At 34.7% G+C, this 9,988-nt stretch overlaps 2 protein-coding genes across 4 annotated transcripts in view; one reads left to right on the top strand and one right to left on the bottom strand.

Annotated features, from left to right (window-relative positions):
* Nucleotides 1-844: 844 nt before the first annotated feature.
* Nucleotides 845-5,675, bottom strand: LOC111511814 (uncharacterized). 2 transcript variants are annotated; one of them, XM_074172373.1, is made up of 2 exons: nucleotides 5,298-5,675; nucleotides 845-2,471 (listed from the first exon to the last, which is right to left on the bottom strand). In XM_074172373.1, exon 2 carries the CDS (start codon nucleotides 2,071-2,073, stop codon nucleotides 1,360-1,362), a length of 714 nt encoding a protein of 237 aa, XP_074028474.1. In that variant the 5' UTR covers nucleotides 2,074-2,471; nucleotides 5,298-5,675; the 3' UTR covers nucleotides 845-1,359. The 2 variants fall into 2 exon arrangements, with proteins under 2 accessions (XP_074028474.1, XP_074028473.1); XM_074172372.1 differs by having other exon boundaries at nucleotides 845-3,585; nucleotides 5,298-5,663.
* Nucleotides 5,676-6,116: 441 nt separating this feature from the next.
* obe (activating signal cointegrator 1 complex subunit obelus) overlaps nucleotides 6,117-9,988 on the top strand; it is a 63,749-nt gene continuing 59,877 nt past the window's right edge. For both annotated transcript variants that reach the window (XM_074172370.1, XM_074172369.1), the window contains exons 1-3: nucleotides 6,117-6,371; nucleotides 6,427-6,682; nucleotides 6,731-7,083. In XM_074172370.1, coding sequence (XP_074028471.1) covers nucleotides 6,286-6,371; nucleotides 6,427-6,682; nucleotides 6,731-7,083 — 695 coding nt within the window. In that variant the 5' untranslated portion in view covers nucleotides 6,117-6,285. The remainder of the gene's footprint in view (nucleotides 6,372-6,426; nucleotides 6,683-6,730; nucleotides 7,084-9,988) is intronic.

Genomic DNA, 9,988 nt, shown 5'->3' with positions numbered 1-9,988 from the left:
TCTTCAGCTATTATTTTTTTAATTATTCCTTTTTACTTGTTTCAGGGATTTCAAATCATTTTATATAGTAGACAATCGAAGTCCGAACTAGTGAAATTAATCACGAAACATTGTCAATCACCTTCAAACAAATCATTAAGGGCGTTATCATCTCCTATAGGGTTCCTGCTAAGAGCGTCAGCATGTACCATTTTGGTTCCTGGACGGTATTCTATATCAAAGTCGAATTCTTGAATATTGAGCCACCTCCTGGCAATTCTAGGAACTAGGTCCCTCTTTACCAAAGTATGACGCAACGAGGTACAATTTGTTACGACCTTGACTCGAATTCCAACCAGGTAGATTCTGAATTTCTTCAATGAACACACTAAGGCTAACGTTTTCAATTCGTAGGAATGGTATTTTTGCTCTTCCCTCGTAGTAGCTCGACTGAAATATTGTACTGGTTTCAATACACCGTCGGCCTGTTTTTGGAGAAGTATCCTTCTCAGTCCTAATTTGCTAGCATCGCAATGAACTTCTGTACATGCTTCTCGGTTATAGATTGCGAGAACCGGCCGCACGACTAATTTTTTCTTCAACGTGTTGAAGGCTAGTTCTTGATCTCTTCCCCATATGAAGTTCGAATCTTTTTTAGGGAGACATGATATTGGTCTAGAAATGGCAGCAAATCCAGGAATACATTTTCGGAAGTAGCTAGCCAAACCTAGGAAACGTCTTACATCATGCACGGTGGTAGGAGTGGTAAAACTCGAAACAGCTCTGATCTTATCAGCCCCCGGACGGATGCCCTCTCCAGATATCTCATGACCTAGGTCTTCGATTTTCTGTTGTAGAAAACGGCACTTACTCAGTCACAAGGTCATTCCGTTATCTTGATATATTTTTAAAACTGCTTGAAGGTTTTTAATACATTCGGGAATCGTTTTAGAAGGAATTAGGACATCATCTAGGTAGGTTAAGGCAGTATCGAAACGTAAGGACCCAAAATATGATTCATCGTTCTTTGAAATACTGCAGGCTCATTGACAAGTCCAAACGGCATCCTAATATACTCGTAATGGCCGTCAGGTGTGACAAATTCTGTTTTCGGAATAGATTCTTTATCCAAAGCGATTTTGTGATACCCTGAAGCGAGGTCCAGACTGGTGAAGTACTTGTTACCTTTGATGGAGTCTAATAGATCGTCAATACGGGTAAGAGGATATTTATCCTTGATTGTTTTTCGATTGATGGCTCGATAATCAACGCACATCCGTTCTTCACCATTCTTTTTCCTGACAAGAAGGATTGGGCTGGCATACGGCGAATCAGATTCTCGAACGATCCCATTATCAAGTAACTCCTGTACTGTCTCCCTTACTTTTCTCTCTCGGTATACGCCATTCGGTACGGGCAGTACGTCACAGGAACATCATCGCTCAATTTGATAGTCATCTCCGTAACATTCGTTCTACCAACTTCGTCGAGGGTTAAGGCGAAACATCCTCTGTATTCGTTAAGGAAACTCAGAAATATTTCCTTTTCATGAACAGTCAGATTTGGATTAAGTTGGTTTTCGATGTCCGCCAAAGTCAGCGGTTTAAGGTTCTTGATTCCAGTCTGCATACATGTCAATAATAGAATGGAAGTATCGGCAAAGCACGTTACTCCCCTAGCTACAACCCTACCTTTTTTGTAACACACATCTCTGACTGATATATTCATGATAGGAAGGTAACCGCCACTACTAGCATTCGTAACGCATCGTGGTAAAATGTGAGATATTGGCCTGGCCATTACGGGCAATTTGCTCGAGTCTAATGACACGTTCTGACTGTGATTGAATAATCTAATTTGGCTACACTGAACAACAACCGTTACGTTTTCATGATTTATGAATGGCTGCTCTACAATCATAGAGACATTTTGAACGTTGTCTGGGAACACGAGTGATTCGACGTTCGCTATAGCCAAGTCAACTGCAAGAGTGATTGGTACCTTCGTGCGAACACTAACCGACCCACCTCCATAATCTCGTAAACACACCATACTAGGTTCACCCTGTAGGTTTAAGTTTTGAAAGTCTGACATTTTTATCGTAACTGCTGCACATCCAGAGTCAACATAACCTCTCAAGGGGTACCCATTAATAACGCAATCAATGAAATAGCATGTATTCGAGTCAATACTTGATGAATGATTTGCAAATAAAACATCAGTAGACTTACCCTCGTTTGATTTATTTCCATGCTTACGGAATTGAGGTCGTTGTCGTTGTACACTTGGATTCTTCGTGGCCCAATAAATGACACCGACGACATTCCAGGCGTTTTCGGGGACATTCCGACTGGTAATGGCCCATCATCTTGCAGTTGAAACATTGTACGATTTTGGTTTCCGTAGTTCTTCAAGTCGGTAGACGCTGTTTGGAAGACAATGATTGCCTTAAGGCTGGTTTCGGCACTCGTCTAATACCACTCAGCGTTGTTCTAGGGAGTTTGTTTTTGGTACTGAATTTATACATCAAAAAGTACTGAATTTGTAGTAAACAGTACTGAATCGACCAATTTCTCACACCTTAGAAAAAATGTTCTGAATATAGGGCATAGATATGTGTGTTTAACAGGTTGTGAATTATGAAAAATTCAAAGACAAATTGGCCTTTATGTATCAAATATGATTCATCAAAGGACCATATGTAAAATAACAGTTCTGACAATTATCATTGACAATGTTGACTATAATGACAATGGCCATGATTTCTTAGATGATTATGAAACTGACCCACCACGTTTAACGTATATTTGTAATTATCAACAATTGACGATATTCGATAAGGATAAAGTGGTGGTCCGTTTCCATAATTTCTTATTGGCAACCATGATTTCTGAATCAACTGTCAATGTCTTTTCATATTATCACAATATTTAACCCACATTATCCATTGACAACTGCCAAAGAACAAAAATAAACATTAAGTAATAACAATTAAGAAGTATTTTATTCAAAATGGAGTCAAATATAGCTTAAATTATTGTGACAGTTATGACAACCATGAATTATGTTATAACTGCCACTGTCATTTGACGTTGTCACAATAATTTTGCCTATATATGCCATTTTGAATAAAATACTTTTGGAATGTTATTGCGTAGTGTTTATTTGATTCTGAAGAGCATTGTAGCATTTTGTCATATGTCAACTATATGAATAGCTTGCATTAAAATCCATTCAAGTGAGGCCACGTTTGGCTTTATAAACGACATCCGTTACCAACTAGTCGAATAGCCCTAGTTGCTGAGGCCACTAGCAGATTTAGGCATTTTTTGGTTTGTCATATGGGAAAACTGATTTGATAAAAAATAGCCCTTTTTTACGTGTCTACGACTTAGGTCATCAACCTAGTGACCTGAGTAGGCAATGTTAATGTCCTTTTAAGCCATCTGCAAACATCATAGCTATTCGCCATTCAACATTGCAGGAATCATCCCCACTTCAACTAGATACATTCTCTCTCTCGAGAAAAATATCTGGTCGAGGTGCGGATCAACGAACGATCTTCCATTCATGATTCGGGAGCACTGGCACTACTACAATTCGGCACTAAAAAAAATATCAATCAATGAGACAGGTTTCTTTCTATTTTTGTATCAATATAGTAAGACTAATAAACCTTCTTTTCATTAATCTTGGTCTGCTAGACCAATAGAATGACAATAGAACATGTATGAAATAACAAATATGAAACGAAAAATAATTTATTGCATATTGAAGGTTAATTACAACCCTCTGGAATCACAAATTAAGATGTACTTCTAATAATAATCTAATTCTAAATTAATGTTTAAAAATAAATTGTCTGTTCCCGATGAACATATTCAATAATTTCATCATGAAATTAAAATGAAAATTCTTCATTTTCTCGAACAGCAGATGCCAAGGTATCATCTTGATAACTGATATTTTTAGAAATCAAACTTATAGAAGGTTTATAATTGAAACAGTTACTACCTTTCAACATTTCTTTGGTATGGAGGAGAAATTTCTGTTTTTCGATTTAATCAGCGCTAACTGTGAGAATATCCTTTCAGCAGATGCTGAAGAGTGAGGAAGGGACAATAGAACAGAAAAAAAGTATTTCAAATGAGGAAACATAATTTCGTTTAAATCACTTTTCACATCAAAAACAAAGTTCTAAAAATCTAAAATAGATATTTGTTTCTTTTGTTCTTGCATTTTCCCCTTTAAATGTTGCCAATATTCTTGAATTTCTAAATGTTCATTAAGTAATCTCCATTCTAAATCTAACTTTTGAATATCAGACGCTAGGATAGGGAATCTATGTATAATATTAACTAGCGTTTGACATTTATTAGAAAAAATAAATTGAGGATTCAATACTTCCATGTTCCGTAAAACAGGATCATTTAAATCAAAACGTTTTTTCATTTGGTTTGCTAACTCAATATAAAATGCTAAACAAGCTTTTCTGAAACCGTAAAGATCCTCAATGGAAATATCTTTGTCATTCTGTAAAATCAACAAACTGAATTTTGCTCCACAATATATTTCATTCAATGGCAAATAGTGGTGAGGATTGTTAATTTGTATTTCATTGGAATTTTTATTCATGAATTCATCTTTGATAAAATTTTTCAAAATTGTGCGGTATAAACTCTCTATTCTACTCAATAGAATATGAAGCTTTACTGTTTCACTTTGAAACTCAACATTCAAGTTATTTATCAATTCTGAAGAGTAGCTTAAAAATCAAAAATATAGTTTTATTATAGGGTCTTTTAATGCGTTTAATATGGCATCTGATTTTAGACATCTATCGCCTTTTCCGTCAAATGTTTCATTAATAAAGAACAGGATTAAAGCTTCATACCTATCTAATATTCTGTCAACCACTGCCTGTAAAGATAACCACCTTGTCTGAGACAGTTTCAACATTTTATGTGGTTTTAAATTGATAAAAGTTTGACACTCTTCAAAATCTTGCACCCGTATGGTACTATGAGAAAAATATGTACAAATATCTCTCACTAACTTTTCCAAATATGATGGTAATTTTTCACAAGCAGAGGAAGAACATAGACTGAAAGAGTGACAAGCACAGTCAAGAACAAAAATGTGGGGTATTTCATTTTTGAATAATGCTTGTACACCATTTATATTTCCCATCATAACACTGCAATTGTCCGCAGCAAACCCCAAATTTTTATTTTTCTAGGGAATATCACATTTTACTAAATAATGTTTGAGGGACCAAAGTATTCCCTCAGCATTTGAATGCTCCAGTTCAACTATACCTGAAAATTCATCCTGGACAGCACCATCTTTAAAATATCGTGCTACAATTGCTAGAGCTTTCTTGTTACTAGCATCTGTTGTTTCGTCGATTATTAATGAGAAAAAGTTATCTGTCTTTTTGCATGAATGCTATCTGCTGAGATGCTATAACCGACTTGCAGAGATGTGTTCCCTTTTTTCTGTTGATTGATATTTTTTTTGCCACTTCAGAATCAGGGCAAATAGCAGACAATAACTTGCTTAAATGATAAAGTAAAAAAAAGTGTGAAATCTAATTTTTTGTCTACCATGCCGGTTACCTATCCATTGGTTTCTGGTTGTTTTAGCAGTAAATAATATTTTTTTTAATTACCGCTAAAATATTCTAAAAAAACCAATGACAAAAATCTCAAAACAAAACACTCAGACTTCAGTTGTCAATTGTCAAGTCAATGCAAAGGACCAGTTCTTCTTCTTATTTTTTTAGGTCATAATGTTTTGTGACTTCTTAAAATTACATATGTTTTGATATTTCTCATTACTTTTGATCATATGTTTGATTTGACTGATAAACAATTCAAAAAGATCTAGGTGAAAAGTACTGTTTTTTGTTATGAAGTACTGACGCATTATGAATTCTTGAAAAGTACTGCTTTTAGTACTTAAAGTACTGAAAATCCCAACGCTGATACCGCTGATACCCGACTTGTCGTTCCGTAACATGGAAAAATATTCTTAGACCCGTAAACTTAAATTCAGTGGTGAACTGTCATTTTTAATGTATATGGTGTATTCATAGATAGGGTGTTCTGTGGTGTATTTGTACATTGCCGATTACCACAGAACGGTTCCACAGAATAGTAATTGTTTACTATCGCTGCAAGTTGCAACATCTTGAATTTTTGTGTTGTTCTAAAGATCTGCATGTAGATTTTCTGTTTATTGCTCATAAGAAAGTAATGTGAATGAATATATACAAATTATCTGGCGGATACAAAGTGTTATACAATGAATGAAACAACCAACTTTTTTACTGATTATCAAGGAGTTCAACAACTTAGGGATTTACCTATTGATAACCTTTCAGTAGCAGAGTAACTTAATAGGTGATCTAAACTTTTCAATCTCCAATTAATATATCATTTGTAGGTGCGAGTATGAAAGGTTAAAATACTTTTTTAAGTATGCTCATAATGTGGAGACTGCAGAAGGTTTAATTTATCTCAATTATTTGCATAGTGAAGTAAAAAAGCAAATAGCATTCAGAATAGGAGATGAAATTCCTATTGACAGTGTTATTTGTAATATTTTAACACGCATTGTGAAGTTATACAGCAAAAGAAGTGAAATTGTTCAGCAAGTATTTGTACGATTATCACAAAACCATTTGAAAAAAATTGAAAAGGTATTTTACTTGTTTGTGTGTGTAAATTTTTCAATGGAATATTTTTAGGCTTTAGAAAATTTAATTGAGAAATTGCCAAAAAACTATTATGAACATGTTTCAAAACCAGTAATCAGAAAGATTGAATATGATCCCCAGGAAGGATTTAAATCTTTGGATCCAGTGTTTTATATTCCCCTTAAGGAACAATTTCCTGAACTTGACAAAACCTTAGAACAATCTAGGAGAGAAAATTTTTCTTTTCTCTATGTTAAACCAAGGGAACAAAATTCAAAATCATCCTCCGGTGGGGATCCCGCATATCCTTTGGAAACAATGTTTGAATGCTATAAAGATTTAATACCAAGTTACAACTACCAGGACTTTAAGGCCATTATCCACACAGAGCTGAATTCAGGTAGGTAAATATTCTGATTGATGCCAGCAGAAAATTGTACTAACAGAATGACAATCAACACGATTCTGAAGTGAAAATAATGTGCTCTGTAAAGGTGCAAAAAAGAATGTGAAATAATAACTTCTTTTCATCTTTGGGGGGGTATATCTGTATCTGTAGAGTAGTAAGGGTGAGTGTAGGCCCACAGCACTTAGGCCACATGTGACCCATTGTACATACTCCCAAGGAGTTGTTCTCCTAGGTCATTGCATAGAGGTGTATCCACTAGCCCCATAATACGGAGGTGTTTCCTTAGTTGATAGAGGTCAGTCAGAAATTCTAATGTTAAGCATAGGTTTTTTCTGGTCATCTCCAGATATTTCTTCAGCGCCAGCTTCCCAGGGTGATCCTAGCAAGACTGCATTCTTTGATTCCATTCCATCTCTTCAGGGATTGAGCATAGGTGTAACGTTCGGCTAGTTCCGCAATTGTAGAAGTCATCAGGCCGTATGTGCCACTGGGTCCTAAAATTCTTAGTCCAGCTCTCCAGGCTTCTCTTTGATTTTGTCTGTAGACTTTTTTGAACTCTCTGCAGTTGGCTTGATATATAGTCCAGTCCTCTTCGAGTCTTGTACGTTGTGCCTTGTTAAAAGTCGTTCTCGCTGTCTTCCTGAGGTGTTTCAGTTCAGGGCACCACCATGTATTGGTTGTGCCATCTGTTTGAACCATTCTCATCAGACAGGATTCCTTATAGGCAATGTCTATTTTATTTTGAGTAGATACCGTGTACCTTTCCAGTTCTTCATTATTGCCAGGAGTCAGGACCTCTGTTTCCCGCAGAGCTCTTTTTAAGAGTCGATTGTAGAGAGCTACATCCGTCCTCTTCGGGTCACGGGCTTTTACAGAGGTCCTGAGATTCTGGCTTACCGTATAGGAATTTTGATCAGCTTCAGAATGTATTCATCTAATGTTTGTCATATATTTTTTCAATAATTCCAATATGTAACAAATTTGTAACAAAAATTATTATTATTATTATTATTATAGGTCAACCAGCGGTGGTCTGACATAGAAATATGATCCAACACTTGCCACTCCTGGATTTTGTTTGATAATTTGGCTGTCCTCAGCGTGATATCTATTAATGTTTGGCTACAGGCGTTAATAAACGTCGGCTCCATGCCTCTGTTCAAGATTTTTAGATCTTTCTCAATTATATATTCATACAGGGTGTTTAGAATTCGATTCTCACCATTGGGATCTCGGAAACTATGAGAGATATGAAGATGGTTAAATTGATAGATAGATAGATAGATAGATCTTTATTTAAAAATAGGTAACCCTAATATACATATATATCCCAATTAAATCAACGGTGTATATATACAACATTAGACAAACACAAAAAAAGAAATACAATGCAACAATAATATACGAAAATCACAATTTTAAAAATAGAATTAATAGAATTAGTAGAATTACAAAAATTACAAGAATTGCTTTCAGTACGATATCTATTTCATCTTAATAAGTTCTTTCAATTGTTTTTTAAACAAATTCAACGATGATGTTTTAATGAAGTCTGGTAGTTTATTAAATTCTTGGAAACCTTTGAAAAATAAAGAGTTCATAGTACTGCGATAAGCAGTGCTGCTAATGTGAATGTCATTTTTACCCCGAGTGTTATAAGTGTGAATGTCTCTATTCAATATTATTAATGTATGAAAGTAAGCAGGAGCCAGGTTATTCAATATTTTATATACAAAAATCATTGTGAAATAATACAATCTTTTTTCGACTGAGAACCAATTAAGCGTTGCTAACATAGATCTTATGGGGGTGAGACGATTAGTAGTTCTCATGCCACGATTTTGAAGTTTTTGTAGCATATTCAGCTTAGTAAGATCAAACAAAAACAGGGCTGATGAGCAATAATCAAAATGCGGCTGAATAATTGAATTATATACCGTGATTTTTGTTTCGGTTGATAATTCCTGGGCTATACGAGAGAAAAAATAAAGTTTTTTTGAAATTTTTTTATGAATATAATTGAAATGGGTATTGAAGTTCAGAAAGTTATCCAACTGGAAGCCCAAATACTTGATATTCGATACAATTTCAATTTGTTCATTATTGATGTTTAGGTTGAGGCTATTAATATTAATGGTATCATATCTGTATTTACTTGGGGCAAATAATATGCCCTTGAGAAAGTTCTGAAATTCCAAGTATATCCTGAAGAAACGGAAATTTCGGAAAATGGGTTTTATTTTTTTCTGGCTTTATTTTTCGAAGAATTCGAAAATAAATTGCACTTCCACATTGCCACTTTTTCCCTGCTACATAATGGTGTTTTCAGATTTGCTATCCGACATTTCGTCTTCCGGCCACCATCATCAACTTTATTGTTTCTTATCGGCGCTATATTGAATTCTTTCTTTTTCAATGATGTATCTAAGTTATCATTCTTTTTTGAAAAATTGGAGATATTGAAAAAATTAATTCTGATCATAATAGGCTTTGACTTTGATGTTTCTTAATTTGACCGTTAATTTGTTACACTCAAAGACATTTTTTTTATTGTACAAGTCATTGAATTTTTGGCGAAAAATGGCTTTCATGAAGAAAAAAGAGATATGATACAAATTTATTACTAATACGATAGAAACAGTGTTAGGACATCGGACATGTATTTAAATTTGTATCCCGAAAGATGACAACCATATCGAAGTATGTTCAAGTTATTGGATCAAATTCAAGTTATTGGATCAAAATCTCACCGAGTTTGGTTCATTTGAAAAGCCGATGAAAAAATACAGAGACATAATCATCAATCAAAATTTGATGAAGTATGTATGAGGTAAGTTAGACATCACATCAGTTTTTAATGTCGATTTTCGAAGACTATTTGGATGATCTGCCTTTTGCTA

Source organism: Leptinotarsa decemlineata, unplaced genomic scaffold (genome assembly GCF_025532065.1).
Source record: "Leptinotarsa decemlineata unplaced genomic scaffold, Ldec_3_MD MMD2_tig00000090_RagTag_RagTag, whole genome shotgun sequence".
Taxonomy (NCBI): Eukaryota; Metazoa; Arthropoda; class Insecta; order Coleoptera; family Chrysomelidae; genus Leptinotarsa; species Leptinotarsa decemlineata.
The sequence above is the reverse complement of the archived record's forward strand: the minus strand, read 5'-3'. Positions and strand labels throughout refer to the sequence as shown.